Source organism: Gymnoscopelus microlampas (assembly GCF_963454915.1).
Source record: "Gymnoscopelus microlampas genome assembly, chromosome: 21".
In the NCBI taxonomy this organism is placed as follows: domain Eukaryota; kingdom Metazoa; phylum Chordata; class Actinopteri; order Myctophiformes; family Myctophidae; genus Gymnoscopelus; species Gymnoscopelus microlampas.
Window position 1 is genome coordinate 34,290,620 of NC_139958.1, and position 22,080 is coordinate 34,312,699.

The window sequence follows — 22,080 nt, forward strand, 5'->3', positions numbered from 1 at the left end:
TTGGAATAAATCATTAACCAATGGTTTGCCAGTACTGTACGTTCTGCTGAATGTAAATAACATTGCTTTACTGCCTCAATTTTCATACAGACCGAAATATTAAAGGCCCCTCACTTTTCTGGTGAAAAAACCTGGTAAAGTCCCCCTTCTAGTGCAAAAATTGTTAAATGCTCCCTTTTCCGAAAAAAAGTTGATACACATACAGTACTTATGAGGTCAAATCCTGGCATGCTTCTATATTGAAGAGGAACAGACGTCTCATCAGTGTTGATGAAAGCTTGAGACGAGACATTTTTGTCCCTAAAGCTAAAAGACGATTAGTTATCTTTTAGTGCAGACATCAGGCCACCGCAGCAGCACCCCGTGAGAGACAGGAAGGGATGCAGGAAATATTACAACATGGATAGCAGTTTGCAGTTTCTCTTTTGTTTGCACATGCAGTCTGAACGCAATGAAGCACAGAAACAAGAAGAAAACATAACTAAAAAAATATTGCATGGTGTCTTGACGGCATAATCTCCATGACAGATCACAGATCATGTTCTCGTTCTTTTGTGCTGTATTGGCCCTGGGCTTGGTTGAAAGCATCTTAACAGTAGGATGATGATGCAATACTGAGATGCTTTTAGGAAACCACACCCTGGGCTGTGGGGTTCTTGAAGTGCTATTTGTGTTTTCGTGTTGTATCTTTTCTTTCATCATGCCAGTTCCTGCTTGCCATGTATTTGTAATCCCTTGGTACTAACTCTTACAGTTCCTCCGAGGGAGAGCACACACAACCGTGTCTCCTCCTAGACACATAATGTCAAGACCGCTTCTTTTCACCTGACAGTGAGAAGCTTCACTAGGAGAACGTAATGCATTCAGATGAACATGCTGTTCCTCCTAGTTCCACACCCCATTGAACCTCTAGGAATTTCTAGTACAGTGACAGAGATCACCCTCCCCACCTGTCTATGAACACAACCCATTGTGTTCGAGTGGATGCCTGGCCAAGCCGGATGCAATGCAGGGGATTCGAACCCCTAGAGCCCTGTCGTAACGCCCAGCGATATCCCTTGGCACGATGCGCTTTCCCATAATTGGTCACAAGGCAGCTGGCGCTGCCCCTAAACGATATCATGCGGCAGCCTTACCTGTTAAACATTATGCCCACTGCCTTATTTGCGCCGGGAGGTCTGGCTGATGGGCGTGTTGTTGTGCTATCCGTAATATTGGTATTGTGCCCACACGCGTATGGGAAAGCACATTGCAGGTCTCCAGACCACCCGCTGTCCGTTTGGTTGTTTACAAGAGCGTGCCTGGAAATGGAAATATTGCACGCACATTGCATGCATGCAAGATGGCAGAGCCGATCTGAAAGACTCATATTTCACTCACAATTTAGGTGGCATTTCAAAGACTTATTCCTTCATTAATCCTATGAAATAAAATAAAGGTTTTCTGCTGTCTTCTATGCTGAGAAGTGCGGTCATGGGGCTTTTGGGTTGGTTTTTTTTCTCTCTCTCTCTCTCCCCCCTGCTGCCAAAACATGTCTGATCTACAAGCTCGAGCTTGTAGATCAGATATTTTCAGAGCAGTTCTAGCAGATAGCAAATGCAGAACAATCCCTGTGCTCGAGCATTCTGGAGAGCTTAGGGTTAGGACTGAGTCTGTCACGCTCAATACAGCCTCTGAGGAAGAATAACGCATCTGATAAATATCCTCAAATAGCCTACTGTGATGTCATGAATCCATAGGGTCATTATGCCATGCCTTGTCTGTCTCTGATCACTCCATATATAGTAAACATAATTATACAGATTATAGAGAATGTTATATTATTGCAACCTGTTCTTTATTTCCTGCGCAATGGATTAATGGAACTGAGGTTTGTGGTTTGGAGCGAATGCCACTGCGTGGTAGAAATCATTGTCTTTGAATAGACACAAATATTATATAAACACAATTGACACAAGGAATTGACACTCTCACTTCTGCTTATTATAGGACATTTTTAATCACAGCTATTTGTTGAGAATCAGGTGTGAATGTTGAGTGAGAACACGGCATGGATTAAAGGGACACTTCACCCCAAAAAAAATATTTTTTCAATGGATTAGTCACCCCATGGAGACTTGAATTCATGGATATTTTTTTTTGTTTTTTGTCTCATTCCTAAGACAATAATTTGATGACCGGCAGCGGTTCCGGTAGGAGACACAACGAGTCTCCGTTGTGTCTCCATATCCATGAATTCAAGTCTCCATGGGGTGACTAATCCATTGAAACAACATTTGTTTTTGGGTGAAGTGTCCCTTTAATGACGCTATGGATTAACAACATCACGGTAGGCTATTAGAGAATAATTTATCAGATGCATGAGATTCTTCCTCACAGAGGCTTTATTGAGCATGATAGACTCTGTCCCATACTCTCTAAAATGCGCACGGATTACCTGCATTTCCTATCTGCTACATCTGCTCAGAAAATATCTTATCTACAAGTTCACAACGCATTGCAGCGCGACACGCCATAACCGCACTTCTAGGCAAGAAGACAGCGGTCAACTTGAATTTTATTTCATAGGATTAATGAAGCAATAAGTCTTTGAAATGCCACATAGATTGTGAGTCTTTCAGATCGGCTCTGTGATCTTGCATGCATGCCAAATGTGCACCCGACATTTACATTTCCAGGCACGCTCTTGTAAACAACCAAACAGATTTGGGATAGCGGGTGGTCTGAGGACCCACAATGCGCTATCCCATATGCCATACGCATGTGGACACGATACAGTACCAATTTTGGCGCCTAGAAAAATGGATTTCTAGGCGCAAATAAGGCAGCCTGCATAATGTTTAACAGGTAAGGCTGCCGCATGATATTGTTTAGGGGCAGCACCACCTGCCTTGTCCGTAATTAAGGGATAGCGCATAGTGCCAAGGGATAGCGCGGGACCCTTAAGTCTCCAAGGTGGTGGACAGGAATTTTACTCTTCGCCACCCAAGTCCAGGGTCCTTCAGGGCTCTATTTTTTCGCTCTACACCAAACCTCTTTGCCGAAAATAGCCAATCTACAAGGTCATTGGCTATTTTCATCCTGGATTCAAGTGGTTAACTGCTATTTATCTTTATCCATCTTAACTCCATTGATTGATCCCAGTGATGTAAACCCACTTCCCTGGCCCTGACATTTATGCCAGGCTCTTTTTTCCTACTTAATTCATCCTCACTGGTGTCCAGGATCTGGAAATCCTGAGTGTTTGAGTGTTAGAGAGTACAAAAATGGATGTGTGCACTCTCAGTGGACAGGTGTGTGTGTGTGTGTGTGTGTGTGTGTGTGTGTGTGTGTGTGTGTGTGTGTGTGTGTGTGTGTGTGTGTGTGTGTGTGTGTGTGTGTGTGTGCGTGCGTGCGTGCGTGCGTGCGTGCGTGCGTGCGTGCGTGCGTGCGTGCGCGCGGTGGGAGGGATTTCAAGGGGGAAATGGTTTCAGTCATCCAGCAAGGCAGCACACACTGACATGGAATGAGTTTCCAGTGAGCTATACTGCTTACGATTCGTTCAGAACATGGTGGGTTAACGGGTTCAAAGGCTGGCACGCGTATGTGCACGCACACACACACACAAACGCACAGAAAAGAGGGGGAGCGAGGTAGGCTCCCTCTCCATAACAGAAGATTTATTCTCTGTCTACTCCTGACGCACGCAAAAATGCATTGATCAACTGGGTCTGTCTCTCTTCCAAGCTCCCGTCAGCAAACACATACTGTGGGAGATAAATGCACACAGCAGTCTTCTTTACACACTGCGGCTGTGGCGACACAGGCTTCATGTGGAAACGATGTACTGCACGTATACAGTACATACTGCACACAAACACCTACATACAAACACACACACACACACACACACACACACACACACACACACACACACACACACACACACACACCATTCCGTGCTTAGGAGGAGAATCATTCTATACTGTATGTCAATCATGTGAAATCCAAAATTGAAGGTCACTGAATGAAAAATATATCAAGATGATACATCAACTGAGGTCCATCTCTGAAGCTGCAGTTTCTATATATATATATATATATATATATATATATATATATATATATATATATATATATATATATATATATATATATATATATATATATATATATATATATATATATATATATATATATATATATATATATATATATACACACACATATACAGTATATAGGGATTAAGCGGTTAAAGTACAATAGAATAGAACCACGGTAGACGTATTAGTTGTCTAGTTATCTTGTGAAATCCAAAATATTCACCCCAATGACTTACACTGCATGGCAAAACAGGTCTCAAAGTCACAATGTTATCATACAAATGAGAACAAACAACGCAGATTCGGCCAATGTTTGAAATGACAAAATACCATTTTCTTCCCGTCTGTTTACAATGATTTGGGAAGATACTATCTTCATTACACTGTGATTCAGTCTCAGAAGCACACATACCGGATCTTGTTCCTAATTGAAATTTGTCAAATCAATACCAAGATTTCATTTTTATGTACAAAGAATTCTGAGTTGGGTTTTGTAATTTTATACATTGGAGGAATCTGCTTTGTTTGCGTTTGTTGTGTTCTAAAAGTGTGACTTAGATTGAGACCTGTTTTGCCATGCAATGTACATCAATGGTGAAAATATTTTGGATTGTCCTTTTTTCTTTTTTACGGAGCCCCTAATATATTTATCTTAATATTTGGAGTTGGTAAGGTACTGTAGCTTACAATCCAAACCTCTACCATAGTTTAATTGTCCGTTAGGGCATGGTCCCGCCGCAATTTAGTTTTACCTATGGGGCGGAATCTGCCAATGCTTTTTCAATGAGAATCTTGTGGATTGATGATGATCGCGCACACCTTGCGTTTATGCGCTCTATGCTGCTTTTCCCCCTCTGTCCAATCGGGTGAGTTGAAGGCGGACCGTCCCAAGACTCAGGAAGCGACATGGTGCTTGCGATAGAGCAACTGGTTGTAGGTGTTGCATGGGAGGGTCCTGAAAGTGAGTGACAGGTGCGTCACTGGTCATTGGGACAGAATGCTCTGCAAGCTACGACAAAGCAGAGTATTCACAGCTGCATTTAATTAAATTATTGACCTAATTTAGTTTAGGTATGCCAAAGGACAAGCAATAGTCAATAGTATTGTCAGTGCTTGCCAACTTGTTCTGCTGCTGTATAATCCCTAAGGAAGATACGGTTGTAGCTCGCACTAATTGGCAGTGGTGTAAAGTACATTTACTCAAGTACTGTACTTGATTTTTGGGGTATTTTTTTACTGGAGTATTTCCTGTTTTCAGTACTTTTACTTCTACTCCAATACATCTCAGAAGCAAATATTGTACTTTTACTCCACTACAATTCTTTGAAAACTTTAGTTACTTTTTAGACTTTGACTATTATCGCAAAACACACTAACCACTTCAGCCCTACAGTACATACATTTTGGCCATTTGAAAATGGCAGATCTACAAGCTCAATCTTGTAGATCGGCTATTTTCTAAAGATTTTCATACATTTTAAACTTGTGAAATGGGACATTATGCACAATGAGTACTTTTACTTTTGTACTTTAATACCAATACTTTTGTACTTTTACTCAAGTACATTTTTAATTCCAGACTTTCACTTGTAACAGAGTATTTCTACATTGCAGTATTGATACTTTTACTTAAGTAAAACATGCCAGTACTTTTTCCACCACTGCTAATTGGGTTAGCAGCCATTTAACATACTGCCGATTCGGTAGTTGACCAATCAGCCTCTCTGTCCTTTTATCTCTCCCTCAACCAGGGTGAATACAGGCTGGGTATGTGATGAATCACATGCACAGTGTGAGGAAGAGATGGCTCAGAACGGAAGGCGTGTTGCAGCCATGACTTACTGCTCACAGTGCTAGTTCAGCATAAGGTGGATCTTTAGCTGTGACTGATTCAGCTGCCTTCTGTTTCCTAGGGCAGTGATTTTCAAAAGTGGAGTCCGAGGACCCGGAGAGGTCCTTCAGGGGGTTTATAGGGGGTCCCCAGCAAAATCTGTTTAATCACTTCAAACCTATACATCGGCTATTCGGAAAATAGCAGATCTACAAGATCTACAACGCGAGCTTGTAGATCTGCTATTTTCAAAAAATCTGTAAAAAGTTTGAACATTGTGGAAATATTTTTGAAACATTTTAACACATTGGCCCAAAATATTTTCAGATGGGGGTCCGCAGCCAAATGCATATTCATTTGGGGGTCCTTCACTTGAAAAGGTTTGAGAACTGCCCTAGGGGTTTTATGGCAGCTGATCAATTGATATCTATCTGTTCTGAAAATTTGAGCTTTAGCCGCAGACTTCTTGGGATTAGATTAAGGAATTCACCATGTCACGCATGGATGAAACTATAGGCGGCCAAACACGCCTGCTTCCAACAGAGTGGTAGAATTATCAACTGTGACAATGGATTTTGACGCTCAATTATCTTATCTGGGCACAAAGGGAAAACCGTGACGGACTGTTCAGCATAACTACGTGGTTAGAGTTAGTCTTTTTGGACAGATCTACTGTATATTTGCTATAATCTCTTCTGCAGATTTGGACAGAATACCAATCCAATAAAGACTAATGTTAAGTACATTGATTCATGTTCTAATTATACTGTTCAGTAAGTAAGAAGAAATAATAATTCATGGTTGCATTAATGTTAAGCAATAGAACAAATGATCTTGGTATTTTCCATTGCCAATTCATTCAACTTCGTGGGCTGATGTGTGTGCGCACAATTTTAATTGGTGCTGAACAAATTGTACGCTACAGTATATCATTTATATACTGTGTGTGTGCGTGTGCGTGTGTGTGTGTGTGTGTGCGTGTGCGTGTGATGCGCACGTAGCATTAGACTCCAGCACACATTGTTTAAGAGACATTTTTCAAGTTGACAAGGCTTCGGGCTTATATTGTCCTATATAAGAGTCTTTGCATTGGTCTGTTCTCTCTCACATGTATAACAGGTTGAGTTCAGTCTGGGATGAGTGGTCAAAGCAGACACAATGAACTACTAGTACATGGATCAGATTTCCACTCAGCCTGCCATAGTGGTAAGAGGATAGAGAGAGGCCACAGAAAATGCATTAGTGAGCCATGATAAACACATTATCACCTGAAACTGTGAATGTATGTATGAATGAAAGTGTAATCAAGCCAAACCTTTTAGCTTTGTTCCATTTCTGTTCATAATGCTGTGTAGAAATGTGGAGCTCTGTTTCAAATTTCAACACAGATTTCGTTTCTCCACCACATCACTGACTTGGAGAAAGGCGGAGGTTGAACAAAGTAAAGATGGATGGGGGTGTTCTTTCGTCCAACTGGGAGTTGGCTGAGCAGGAGATCAAAGCTGCTCTTTAGCCGAGGAGAGATAAGACCTGGGAGTGATTCGGGATCAATTCACAGCAGCGGTGTTGCTCTCCCCAAACGCTCCATCAATTGTGCAATGGGGGTTCTGCAGGGAGATAGTGTGAACCTCTTCTGGAAAAATATGCAAAAAAAAAAACAATGTGAAGAGGCAAAAAAAAGAATCTGATTACTCTTTTTGAGCTCGGATAGAGTCTAATTGAGTGGGAAGTTGTCAGACACAAAGTGGGATGAGATCTTGATGCTCCTCCACAGATAGCAAATTATTTGGATCCAGTGAAGGAGGGTGGGTGGGGGTGGTGGGGGGGGGGGTGTCTCAGCCAGGCATTTGTAAAGGGCATGTGTATCTCTCAGCGATTTCCAGTATTATTGAGCCACTTGAGAGTAACACCTCAAATATTTTCATATATTGCCCGTGACAGGCATGAAGGCAGGGTCAAGACCACACTACGCTACAGTCAGTCTGCCCACGGGCTATCGCTAGCATCTCTGTCTGCAAGTCACCTACACAGTGCAATCCTGAGTTCATTTAACTCTGAGAGTGTACACATTGTATACTGTGTATATTAGTAACAGTATATTGGCGTATCGAATTAATGCAGAGGTCGGCACACAGATATAGACACCGCACACACACACACACACACACACACACACACACACACACACACACACACACACACACACACACACACACACACACACACACCCCACAGGAGTTATTCTAGTGTGCTCAGCCATGGATTGCTGCCAAATGTTTTATTTTTAGATTCTTGCTAAAGAACCAACGGGAATACAAGGATCTTATCTGATTTATTAATGGGTAAAATGTGTCTGAAAATAATGTCATGTTGGAGAATAAGAGAAGTCCTTAATATTTTAAATGGTTTTGGCTATTTAGTGTTATTTATAATGCTTTTTTGTTGCTACTGTAACGTAATTTTGTTCTGCTGTGCATCTCTGAAGTAAAGTTATGAATGATAATTAAGAGGAACTTGAATTTGAACTTGACACCAGTGGTTCTAAACTTTTTAATGTCAAGGACCCCTACATTTATATGTATTTGCCCGCAGACCGTCATTTGAAAATATTTTGTGCCAGGGACCCCCATACAAGATTTTTTTAATACTGTATTCCAATTATTCCTAGATTTTTTTAAAATAGCAGATCGCAACATGTGAGCTTGTAGATTTTCTAGTTTCTGTGTGCAACACCCGCTCACACAAATATAGAGTTGAAGGGGTTAACTGATTTTGATGCTAAATTAAATAATTTAGTTGGGGACCCCTGGAAACCCCCCACGTTGAGAACCACCGCCTTACACAGTGGGAGCATTTATTCGTCATGCCCATAACTCTGGAATCGTCCAGGAGCCTGGGGGTCACCAATGCAATGTTTGTGGTTACAAACACAAAGGGCCCTATTTTCGCCAATGCCTTACCCATTATCCCTAAACTTCTTTGCCTTTTTTTTTTACTATTTTTAAAAATATTTTCAAATAGTTCAAATAGCCAATCTACAAGCTCACAACGTGTCAATGTAGATCGTTGAACTATTTGAACATGTTTTTAAAAATAGTAAAAAACGGCAAAGAAGTTTAGGGATAATGGGTATGGCACCGGAGAAAATATTGAGAAAATATGGACTAATAGCCGTAGCAACTATAATTAGCAATACACTTACGCAGATTAGTAAAACAACACACGACTAACTGGTGCAGCCAAAACATGCAGTCACAGTGGAAACAATTCGGATTATGTCTGACCAGCCACTACAATATGTTATTATATAATAATCCCCCCACCGCCTACAGGCAAAATCGTGTCATTTCAGTTTTCCTTTCCTTTCGTTTGTCTCTTTTTTCTTTTTTTTTACCTTGTTGTATGAAGGGATTCATTTTTTATTCTGGTAAATGAGAATCATCGCCAAAAAAGGCAGAATTCCTGTATTTACAATTTTAAATGCTGTTGAGACATTTTGAGTTAAACTTCCCCCTCCTCTCCACTCCCTCTCATCTCCCGCTTTACCATTTCATCCCCTCTCCTTCTCTCAACCAGGCGGATGCAGCCACCAGTTTTCTGCGAGCGGCCCGTTCAGGGAACCTGGACAAGGCTATGGACCACATCAAGAATGGAATCGACATCAACATGTCCAATCAGGTAAGATACAGTATTGTGTGTGTGTGTGTGTGTGTGTGTGTGTGTGTGTGTGTGTGTGTGTGTGTGTGTGTGTGTGTGTGTGTGTGTGTGTGTGTGTGTGTGTGTGTGTGTGTGTGTGTGTGTGTGTGTGTGTGTGTGTGTGCTTATTGTGGCAGCAGGGAGAGCCCAAGTATGTTGTAAAATGGACTCAGTGTTAGATTGTATCAAGATAAGACAGTGTGACGAACCATTTTATAAACCTTACAAATAAAGCTTTCATTTCAGGGGTCACTGTCTTCTGATAGGCTCCAAAATCAGACATAATCATCAGGCCCGCAAATATTTGTGTGTCCTTTAACATACACAGGAGTATAAAATAAGCAAGTTCTTTGGTTGTAAGTCAAATTAAGCCTGGTCCCGTTTTCATAGTCTTTAGTATGCCCCGGCCGGGGAATCGAACCCCGACCTCCCAATCTCACTCTAATAACCACAAGGCCACTGCATGAGCATAGTATATTGCATCATAGCCAACACAAATACAACAAATCTAGGTCGATATAATAACAATAATTTTAACCCCTTGAACCCTAAGCATCCCTATTCTGGGCAAACATTCAGCGAAAATAGCTATTTTCAGCGAAGATATTCAGTGAAAACATGAGGGGGGCCTGGTATTGACTCCTGGGGGGGACTCCAGGCCAACTAAGTATAGGGTTTAAGTGGTTAATTTGTCTTCTTCATGATTAGGTTTTTTTCTATTGTTGTCAGTCAGTTCCCTGTCTGATCTCTTCTATAGCAGATGAAAGTGTTTGACCCATCGCCCAGGAATTCACCAGCTAGGACACAGTACCATCCTCTACTTTGAGTAATGATAGTTGCTGTGGGTGGGAACCGGGAAGTGTCATTTGGTGAATGAATGGATGGGGAATTTCTTTCCCTAATAAAGTCCTGTGAGCAGGCTGGTGCCTTCAGCTGGCGTGAACACCCACTCATTCAGTCGGTTGAAATTACTATTATGACTGAGCTTACAAATCCCAGCCCAGAGTAAACAGACAGACATATAATATGAATATTAGAAAAAGATTTATATACTGTAGTGTAAATAGGGCTTGCATTTTTCAGATTGACATTTTGCAGCCCGCTCTTATTTGCCTCCACCAAGGAGGTCACGTTTTCAACTCGATCCATCTTTCTGTCTGTCTGTCTGTTTGTTGGATATCTTGAGCAGAGCAGTTATGAGCGGATTTGCACAAAACTTGGTGGAAATGTTGGCCCTGGGCCAAGGAAGAACTGATTACATTTTCACATGGTCAGATGGGGGCGCGGCAACGTCGCAAAAATGCACATAACCTTTTAACAGTTTAACATGATACCATAATAATTTGAGAAAAGGTTTATCATGGGCCTAGGAAGAACTGATTAACTGGTCACGTGCATCATGAAGTTCTGTTGGCCAAAAGAAGGATCTCAACACCTTCTAGACAAACCTTGGCGGGGGGTCTGTGCTCTACTGAGCACAATCGATTCCCTGTTAATGAAGATGACAGAGTAGACGGCACAAAACTGTGAATACAACATAAAGTAAAACATTAATGTGATTTTCCCCTTCAAGTTGTGCCGTGTTCTGAATTTATTTATGTAGTCTGTAATCTGTACTAGTGTCTGTGCACAACTTTTACTTATTCAGGGACCACCTTTAGTGGGTCACAGCACCCTGCCTGTAATCTACTGCCATCTTTAACCACTTAAGCCCCAGCATCCATATTGTGGGGAAAACCTTCGCCGAAAATAGCAGCAATTTTCAGCGAAGATATTTAGTGTAGAGCGAAAACTGAAAAGTCACTAGTAGAGAGCCCTGAGGGACTCTGGTCGCACAATGGTGTCGCTAAATGATTTTTGGCGAGCCGACACCATTGTTCGACAGAGTATGAATTAGGCTTCAGGCTTTCATGCTATTTTAAGGGCAGATACAATTCTCCAGTCCCCCTTTTGCTTTCACCCCCCGTTTATATGTATTGTCATAAAACTTAATGACAAGATAAAACTTGAGGGCAGGCTGAGATGGTTTTATTTTGGTGTGATTCATGTGATTGGTATGTTGTGACCCGTGACCCTTCATGCTGCAGTGCTGTCTCTGCACCCCTGGTGTCCTATCTGTTCCAATACCTACAGTATCCAATCATATCTATTCCTCCGTCCGTCCGTCCGTCCGTCCGTCCGTCCGTCCGTCCATCCATCCATCCATCCATCCAACCATCCATCCATCAATCCATAGTATACATTTAGCTCTCTGTCTCTCACACATGCACCTATGCTATCACTGCTTTTGTAGCTGTGTGTGTGTGTGTGTGTGTGTGTGTGTGTGTGTGTGTGTGTGTGTGTGTGTGTGCGGCTGTGCGCAGTCTGTGCACGTGCTTGCGCATAACAGACATATCCCTGTGTGTATCCCCCCCTCCAGTATACTGTATGTTGTTCACGTGTGTCTCCCCCTCATTTGTGCGCATGCTCACAGAGGGAGTGTGGTTACCCATAAGAAATGAGTGACACTGCAGTATGAAACAAGGGCACCAAAGACACCATCGACTCTTAGGAGATCAGTGACGGTGGACGCCTGGTGGACACATGTTGTATTGCAGGCACAATTTAGCACAGACTGTACCCGTATAAAGTGCAGACAAGCCAGGGAGCCAGACAGACAGACAGACAGAAAGTCAAAGAAAAAAATCAATTAAATAAAAACAGAAATAGCCAATCTACAAAAAAAAGAAAGAAAAAACAAAGCTGAAAATAGCTGATACAAGCTCACGACGTGACACAAGATCAGCTATTTTCGGTTGAAAACGACACCGCCGTACGACGGGATATAAATGAAGTCTGTCTGCCTCCCTCCCTGTCCCTGCTCTGTGCTCCTCGGTCTGCAGGCGGTGCAGTTTGTAGCCACCATCCTCTGTTTATTTCCAGCGTGTTATTTTTAGAGACGATGACTAGACTGGTGATGCACTGTATGGTCGGAGGAGAGAGGAGGTGCTTTGGGCACTGTTATTAGTAGGCATAAACTGCATCCCAGCTTGAGAGACTTCCATTTCTTAAACGTTGGCCCCAAATCTCTACTCATCTGGCTGGCAGCCTTTTGTGTTAAGTTGTCTTTTCCAAGCTGTGGTTTGAATGGGAATTATAGGGCGGCAGAATATTATATTGCTTCTCGAGTAATTACTTGATTTATATTAACAGATACAGTTCCAATTGAGCGGGGAAACATAACGAATACAGATGCTTCCATATAGTTGTTCTGCATGATACAATTAAGCGATTAACATCCTGCCATGCTCCGTGGGATGTATAGAAATGCTGAACAGGCCCAGTTGACCTCGATTTCAGATGGCAAGAGAAAAAGATCTAAGTGACTATGAAAGAGTTTTCATTATTGGGGCACGGACGGTATGAGCTTAAAAGTAACAAAGACTGCACAACTATACTATGACCATGATGTATGGTGTATATATGTTTTTAATTATTTCATTACCACCCCCCCCCCCTTTCTCCCAGAATGGTCTCAACGGGTTACATTTGGCGTCTAAAGAAGGTCACGTCAAAATGGTTTTGGAACTACTACACTCTGGCATTGAGCTGGAAACCACCACCAAGGTACTTTTGATGTATTATGTAACTTATTCTTCTACTAAATAAAACGTTATTTTGTCCAGTCTGTATAGTAGAGTATGTTAACTTGATGAAGCCCTACATGGGCGAAACGTTGTTCACTTTTGGTTAAAATAAAAAAGACGGGGGAGCAGTTTATCGTGTGCGACATTCCTTTTTTCCTCACTTGACTATTTTTGGGTTAATACAATATTACTTATAACTGGGGTGGTTGTATTTGGTCTCCCTTCTCCCTCTATAGACATTTAGATCCTGTGTGTGGTTTGACAAAATGTTTTACCTGAAGGTCAAAATTATTTTCATGATGATGTTGAAGTTATAAGTTCTGCATTCATAATGAGTGGTTTTAAGTACAGATTCGGGTTAATAGGCTACACTCCTGTGTGTGTGTGTGTGTGTGTGTGTGTGTGTGTGTGTGTGTGTGTGTGTGTGTGTGTGTGTGTGTGTGTGTGTGTGTGTGTGTGTGTGTGTGTGTGTGTGTGTGTGTGTGTGTGTGTGTGTGTGTGTGTGTACCCCCAGAAAGGGAACACGGCCCTCCATATCGCTGCATTGGCAGGGCAGGAGAGAGTGGTGGCTGAGCTGGCCAACTACGGTGCCAACGTCAATGCACAGTCACAGGTGAGTCATCAAGGTGGGAAATTATAGATCCTGTGCAAGAGAGTACAGCGTCAGCTACCCTACCAAAAATATCATGTAAAAGCCTCCTACCATTGTGTCCTTATTCTGGGGTGAACATTTCTACAAGCAGATCTACACGCTATTTTTGGCAAAGAGATTTGGTGTAGAGTGAAAAAAGGAGGTGACTTAGGATAGACCCCAGGGGGACCAATGTGAACGAAGCATATACATATACTGTACAGGGTGTTAAGTGGTTTCTGTAACTGAGACCATAGAAATGTAACCTAACTAGGTTAAGTTCGACACCTACGCGCCACCGCCGATGTGACTGATATGCCCATATATGGAGATCTGTGTGTCTGTCAGTCCTTCTCTCTTTTATGGCCTCATGGAGATCTCTGTATTTGTCAGTTTATGTCTTATTGAGTGACTGTAAAGAGATAGTAATTGCAAAATGATTCGCCATTTTGGCTAACTCTCGCAAACGGCGTTCCCTTCCGGTGTGGTTCGCTACTGAGCCGAAATATTGCTGAAAGAAAAGAAATATGGCCCAAAGAACGAAACAAAGCCTACAGTACATGCATGCTGGAAGTTGTGGTGACCTGTGTCTGAAAATGTGACGTGTGGTAGAACATAGCTACAATGGAAAGAGGACAGTGATAACAGTACACAATAGCAAGATAGCACCAAGGAAGTCCAAGCACTCTGCAAATGTATAAATAGATGGGTTGGTTACATTTGTACACATTTGTGTGTTTGTGTGTGCAGTACATTTGTGTATTTTTATAAGCATGCACTATGTGTGTTTGCCTTAACAGAAAGGATTCAGTCCTCTCTACATGGCAGCCCAGGAGAATCACTTAGAGGTGGTCAAGTTCCTCCTGGAGAACGGTGCCAACCAGAGTCTTCCAACAGAGGTAAGCATCTGTTCACTGGTAGTGGTCATCTTTTATTACTTATTTTAAAATAAATTGCATGTTTTAAAAGGGGAAACTTGTTTAGCATTTGATTTGTTGTAGAATTGGTAGGCAGGTAGGTGTACTTTATTCATCCCGAGGGGAAGTTAAGGTATGCAAAATAAAAAAGATTTTCTTTTTTTTAAACAAAGGTAAACATCCTCCCCTCTCTCTGTCCGTCAGTTCGTCCTCTGCCGTCATCTCTTCCTCACTCCCTTCTCTCTCCTTCTCTCCTCTCCCCCCATCCTTCGCTTCCTCTGCCCTCTTCCACTCCCTCTCTCTTATCTCACTTTCCTCCAACCGTCTCCATCACTCCATGAACGTAGCTTGTGTTTTGTGCCGGTAGCTATGAAGATTTACAATGAGGCACACTATGGTCACTCTGCTCGGCCAATAGACTAATAATTAGCTCTGAAGTAACATTTACTGTAAAGACACATGGCTGACATGGTTACTGTGTGTATTCTTATGATTTATTTTGTCCTGCATAATACAAGCTCTGTTGAGGGTGTATACTGTTGTATACTGTTGTTCATTATTTACGGTGTTTCTTTCGTGTGTGATGTTTTACCCTGCTGTGTCTACGGTAGGGCTGTCACGATCATTGTCACAGAAATAGTTGCGATCAGTGATTTAATTGTGTTTTTGGCATTGAACATTCGAAAAAATAAATAATAATGTTTTTTCCATTTGGCTTCTAGGCTCATACACAAAAGTTGCACAGGGCAGATATGACAAATAACTTAATTATAACATAGCATAGTGACGTGTTGTGACCTTGTAGATAGGCTATTATTTTTTTATTTATTTTTTTAAATGCATTAACATTTTACGACATGGAAAAGATTATGACGATTACGATAATGCAAAAATAATTGTGATTATCTCAAATAATTGTGATTAGGCGATTAATGTAATAATTGTGACAGGCCTAATATACACACTAGCCTACTTTCTCTTGCCCTGTAACTGTATCGTAACTGCTGTGCTGCCTCTGGCAACTTGGGATCAATAAAGGTCTTATTTTATCTCCTTTCAGGATGGCTTCACGCCCTTGGCCGTAGCCCTGCAGCAGGGCCACGAGAACGTTGTGGCGCTGCTCATAAACTACGGCACCAAAGGCAAGGTCCGCCTCCCGGCGTTGCACATCGCCGCGCGCAACGACGACACGCGCACCGCCGCAGTGCTGCTGCAAAACGACCCCAACGCCGATGTCCTCAGCAAGGTATAAGTCTGCTTACAAAATCATATGTGTGTGTGTGTGGATTACTATACCTATGCGGGCTAGATGTCCCCGCAAGTATATTGGACCTTGAGAACCGTCGACCATGTGAGGACCATTTCTCCGGACCCCACGAGAGAAATGTTGTTTTCATGGTTAACAAAGATCTTTAGAGCTAATCTTACATTTAGGAAAAGATTCAGGTTTGGGTCAGGGTTAGGATTAGGCATATTAGTGGTTACAATTGGGGGTTGATGTTAGGATTAGGGTTAAAAATAAAAACAAAAGTTGCCCTCACAATTATAGTAATACATACGTGTGTGTGTGCGTGTGTGTGGAGTGCATGGGTGTTTGCACACACATGTGTGAATGTGTGTACTGGACATGTTTGTTTGTGCATTTGTGCATTTGTCTGAATGCAAACTTAACACGTTAACATTTATTGGGCTGAAGTCATCAGTCAAAATAACGCCGCACTGCTGACTCAGTGGAAAAAAAGGCTACAGCGTCAGCGGTGCATGTGACTGCTTTACGTGAATCAGCTAAAGGAACCGGCTGACACTGACTCTTGGAAAAACAAGAGCAAGCGGCTGTCAGAGATTTGCCTATGCTGGTGACGATTAAAGAATTTGCATGCTAATTATTGCTAAAGTAAAACATCAATGGAGGGCGTGTTTACATAATCACTCTTATCTTCTGTAACTTTGTCTCTGTCTCTTCATCCATCTCTCTCTCTTTATGTCTGTCTTCATTTGTTTCTCTGTCTCGTCACACTGTCCTTTCTTCCATGCCCGACTCCCTTGTTTAATTTATACTTCGTCATACAACGGTGTTGCATGCCGACAATAACAGATCTACAAGCTAAAATATAGCATAGAAAATGTCACATGACGAAGTATAAATCAGGCCTCTCTCTCTGTCTTTCTTCATTTATATACAGTAAGGTTACTATACTGATGTAGATTGCTGATACTGTAATGACAGTGGCTGTTTTGATGTTTGTTTTTCTTCTCACTGTTTCTGCACAGTACAGATACTGTAACTGCTGTATAACATTGTATATAGTTGAGACTGCTTTTTGATGTTTCTTCACCTTCTTAGTTATCTTGTCGATAACTCTGTATTTACTTTATTTCCTCTGTATGCGTATACTGTACTCTAACAGCTGTACTGCTTCTGACAATTGAAATGTCTCTTTATGTGTCTCTCTCTCTCTCTCTCTCTCTCTCTCTCTCTCTCTCTCTCTCTCTCTCTCTCTGTTCAACCATCTACCTAATAGACTGGTTTTACACCTCTCCATATTGCGGCCCATTATGAGAACCTGAGTGTCGCCCAGCTGCTTCTAAACAGAGGAGCCAATGTCAACTTCACCCCTAAGGTCAGCTCAACTCCAGTGCTATCCGTTAGGCTTAAAGATGACCCCTGTGTGTGCTGCACACGTGCATGCGTGCATGTTTTGCGTCATCATTTTATAGGATCACGTTCAACGAACCCTGTACCTTTTAAATGCAGGTGTTTATATCCCCCAGTGAATGCTGTGCGTGTGTCCGTACGTGCGTGCGTGCGTGCGTGCATCATTTTATAGTATCAACGTCAGTTTAAAAATTAAAAGTGAACCATGTGCAATTGAAATGCAGGTATTTATAGGATATCCTGCAGTGTGTGTGTGTGTGTGTGTGTGTGTGTGTGTGTGTGTGTGTGTGAGAGAGAGAGATAGGGCGTATGTCCATTCTGAAGCTGTTTCAAGAATGGTGTTGAAGATTGAACATGCTTACACATGAAAAAAAATATATATATTTTTTATTTTTATGATTATGTATTCGTCTGTTTGAACTGTGCGGCTGCCTTAATGCTTTGTCTCTTTGTCTCTTGTATCTGACTTCTCTCTTTTGGACGCAGGAGGAAACAACCTTGCATTACTATTTATTATGTTTTCCCCAATGTTTGTTTATTTATGTATATTCTTTTTTGTAGAATGGTATCACCCCACTCCATATAGCCGCCAGGAGGGGTAATGTAATCATGGTGCGACTGCTGCTGGACAGAGGGGCACAGATTGATGCCCAGACTAAGGTATTGAGCCGAACGCTCTGTTTTATGTGTTATGTGTGTTGTAATGTTGTGTTATGTTATTCAGTCACACAGTTTAAATGTGTTGTATTGTGAGTGTTTCTGTTCCATTACGCTATATAATTCATGTGTACACAGTAAAAGTGTTAATTTAACTCTCAGAGTGTACAAACTCATTGAACACTCACACACACACATATACAGACCCTCAAGAGTCCATGTGGTTAAAATTTGTACAGGTCTGTGTATGTCGGCCACGGATCATTATGTGCCAGGACAGCTTGTGAAATGCATCATGGGAATTGTATGAACATAAAGAAAGGACAGAACAGTCTGTTCTGTTAGCCTGCCTACACTAAACTGATAGTATTCACTAGCATAGCATTATAGCGAGCTCGCTAAGCCAACAGTTGACCAAGAAAGTGTCTGGACTTGTCCTTCCCTTCTTCCCCAAGGATGAGCTGACTCCGCTCCACTGTGCAGCCAGGAACGGTCACGTCCGCATCATCGAGTTCCTATTGGACCAGGGTGCGCCCATCCAGGCTAAAACCAAGGTACCACATGTGTTGCACACAGTGTGATGCATAGACCAGAGCCGTGTAATCATAGTGTCGCGACAACTCTGTTCTTTCCAGTGGACCCACAATTTTTTTCATCAATGGTGGTGGATCATGGAGTCTCTCAGTAGTTCCTGGAAGTTAGCTGCAAACGCTAGCAGCACAGTAGAGTTGCAGCAGAGTAGAGTGTTTGTGATGCACTTTCAAAAGGTAAGGCTTAGATTGTATATTGTCATCACATCTTGATCTTAATCAATTTAGCATGTAACTGGAACTATCTGAGGTGAATCACATGATCACATGGTCTAGCATTTTGGATTTCTGTTGTTGCGACTCTTTACGTGGCTCTGGCATAGACTATTCAGCTGTATTGCATACAGTATGTACGTCCTGCTATGTGTGAACCTTGCATTTTCATAAGACAGAGGAGGTGGTTTTAACCCATTGTGTTTCTTAATCAATTCATATCCACTGGATCCCCAGTAACTGTGGTTTTCACCATTGCATCAGAAGAAGAAAATTCGAACAAACTTTGATACTTTTAACACATTTTGGCTAGCATTGAAGTCAGTCAAGAATAATTTATGGCACCACTGTAAAATCCTACGTGTTCATTTATCAATTTGTAACTCTGAGTGCACAAATGCATACTCTGTGTAAGTGATATTTTGTTAAAAGGCTAAAGCTGTGTTCCGTTAACAGGGGTTTTCCCATCTCAGGCTACCAATTTTATCCAATCAGGAGAGAGAACTTTCACAAAGATAATGTAAACAGCTTCAATTGTGTTCAAAAAGTGTTCCAGTTCCAGTTGACTCAGCTTTTTGTTTCTTTGTTTCATCACTTCCAATTTTACTTATTTATCCTGTATACTGTGTGAGTTCTCTGTACTGATTTGATACAATTGGTGTCCCAACCTGAAAATGTTATCTAATCTAAAACGCTGGAAACTGCTATTGAAATATAATAGAGCTATTCAACACTTAAAAATAACAACAACAACAACAAGCAAACTAAAACAAAAGAAACCCCAATTATACCAAATGAACACGTAGGATTTTACTGCATGTTGGCTGCTGACGGCACTGCATAGTTCTCTGGCTCAAGGCCACTAGAGCCCTGAATTTGCAGACTTTGCAGTAAGCTTTGCCAATGTTGCCTAGCCAGCCACCTGTGCCTATCTAGTATCCACAATTTATTAAATATATTGATTCGGTTTGATTTTATTTCCTTTGTGGACTCGTTGTGCTAGTCTCAAAATGAGAATCCACCCAGATCTATAACGTGCAGCAACGTTTGATGCAGAGACATATTTACAATCTTTTCTGTCTCTATGTTCTGCCTTCCCTCCTCTTCTTCTTCGTTTTACTCTGTCCATTTCCCTCTCCTCTTACCACTCCCCTCCATCATCCATCTCATCTTTTCCATCTCTCTTCTACACTCTAACTGCTTGCTATTCCTCCACTTCTCTTTTCTCACCATGTCTTCTTTCACTCTCCTGGCCTTTCGTCACCACCACCACCACCATCTGCATTTTCCATCTCCCTCTCTCTCTCTCTTGCTCTCTCTCTCTACTTTCCTCTCTCCCTTCATCACGCTTGGTTAAATTCTCCTATCAGAATGGTCTGTCCCCAATCCACATGGCAGCTCAGGGGGATCACATGGACTGCGTCAGGCAGTTACTCCAATACAACGCTGAGATCGATGACGTCACCCTGGACCACCTGACCCCTCTGCATGTAGCGGCCCACTGCGGTCACCATCGCATGGCCAAAGTCCTGCTGGACAAGGGGGCGAAGGCCAACGCTCGTGCACTCGTTAGTTACCATTATTCTTATTCTTAATCTTATTCTTATTCTTATTCTTATTCTTATTCTTATTCTTATTGGTGCAAGTCGGGACCAATGCAAGTTGTGAATGCATGCCCTACCCAGTGTACCCTTTATGAGAGTAACCGTCTGTCTGTCTGTCTGTCTGTCTGTCTGTCTGTGTCCCGTTTATGCCCATATAAGAAGATCCCTGATGATCTCCATTTTACTGACAAAATTTTCCATTGTAAAATATTGCCAAATTGCTGACATTTTCCTAGCCTTCTGTAATGAAATCTCCACACTAGCACCTGTGTTAACGTGTTGTTTGCCTCTGTAGCATAAATGAGCTATCATCACATGATCAATCACGCGATATCGGATGGGTGTGTAGACTTGTATACTCATGTACCTCAACAATGTTCTGTGTTTCCTGTATATCTACAGAATGGCTTCACACCTCTCCATATTGCCTGTAAGAAGAACCACATGCGATCCATGGATCTGCTGCTCAAGCACTCTGCTTCCTTGGAAGCTGTCACAGAGGTGAGAGATAAACACACCATGAGATGTTGGAGAACAAAATAATGTTAATAGTAATAATTGTCTTAACGCTTAAACACAAAGAACATAGAAACTTTTGTTTAGACAATTTGGACATATTGTTTTGATGTTGACAGCAAACTTTTTGTTTCTATGCTAAAAAGAGATGAAAGCATTTGGGTATTTTGGCTACAGTCATTTATACAAGAAAGGACTCGTGAACACTGTCTTCTTCACCTGCAATTATAAAGATTTATTGGGAACATTTCGGTACACAGATTTTCTTCAGGGTAACCTGAAGAAGGTCTGTGAATGTCGGCCACGGACCATTATGTGCCAGGACAGCTTGTGAAATGCATCATGGGAATTGTATGAACATAAAGAAAGGACGAAACAGACAGGGTAATTGTTCTATAAAAAGAAAAATACTGGAGCACTCGACTGGGTCTGCACACTTTATTAATATCCTGGGGTGACTGACGTTTCGTCTTCCTCAGAGTCAAACAGTCCTGTTTATATTGAATTTGTCCCACTGTTGAGCACAATTCTACCCACAACTGGCCGAAGTGTGTTGGACTTCTCTTTGTGAGGGTAATTGTTCAGCATAGTGTATATAGTATGTATTGTAAATGTTCTTATTTCTATGGACTAATAACCATCAACAAGAAACTGAAATACACATCAACTACCTGAATTTAGTTAGACACTTCAGATCGGGAATAACCATTTACCGTTTATTGCATTCAGATTGGCGGTGTGACTCTGCTCCTGTGATACCACAGTTTATCTGCGCAAGCATGATACAGAATCTGAGATCACAAACCCCCGAAGCAGAGCCTAAAATACAGTTATTACATGAACATAACATTGAACCTTTCAATGCATAGTTAAGATACCACATATCAGATGTTGGTCTGCTTAAAAAGACCGCCTGAGTTGTTGTTAGCGAATAAATGGTGCATTTATACAGTGGTCTCCGTATACGTAGATATACGCATGGGCATGTTACATTTGTGGCACCCACCCATGGTCCACTCACCGTCCACCCACAAGGCAGCTTTAATACAGTATAGCACTTT

The 22,080-nt window shown here is 41.8% G+C and overlaps 1 protein-coding gene across 1 annotated transcript in view; it reads left to right on the top strand.

The window, feature by feature from the left end:
- ank1b (ankyrin 1, erythrocytic b) overlaps window positions 1-22,080 on the top strand; it is a gene marked incomplete at both ends in the record, with an annotated part of 116,758 nt that overhangs the window by 40,263 nt on the left and 54,415 nt on the right. Inside the window, 10 exons of the mRNA XM_084047218.1 lie at window positions 9,490-9,591; window positions 13,117-13,215; window positions 13,750-13,848; window positions 14,667-14,765; window positions 15,844-16,029; window positions 17,306-17,404; window positions 18,001-18,099; window positions 18,552-18,650; window positions 20,270-20,467; window positions 20,906-21,004. Coding sequence (XP_083903344.1) covers window positions 9,490-9,591; window positions 13,117-13,215; window positions 13,750-13,848; window positions 14,667-14,765; window positions 15,844-16,029; window positions 17,306-17,404; window positions 18,001-18,099; window positions 18,552-18,650; window positions 20,270-20,467; window positions 20,906-21,004 — 1,179 coding nt within the window. The remainder of the gene's footprint in view (window positions 1-9,489; window positions 9,592-13,116; window positions 13,216-13,749; window positions 13,849-14,666; window positions 14,766-15,843; window positions 16,030-17,305; window positions 17,405-18,000; window positions 18,100-18,551; window positions 18,651-20,269; window positions 20,468-20,905; window positions 21,005-22,080) is intronic.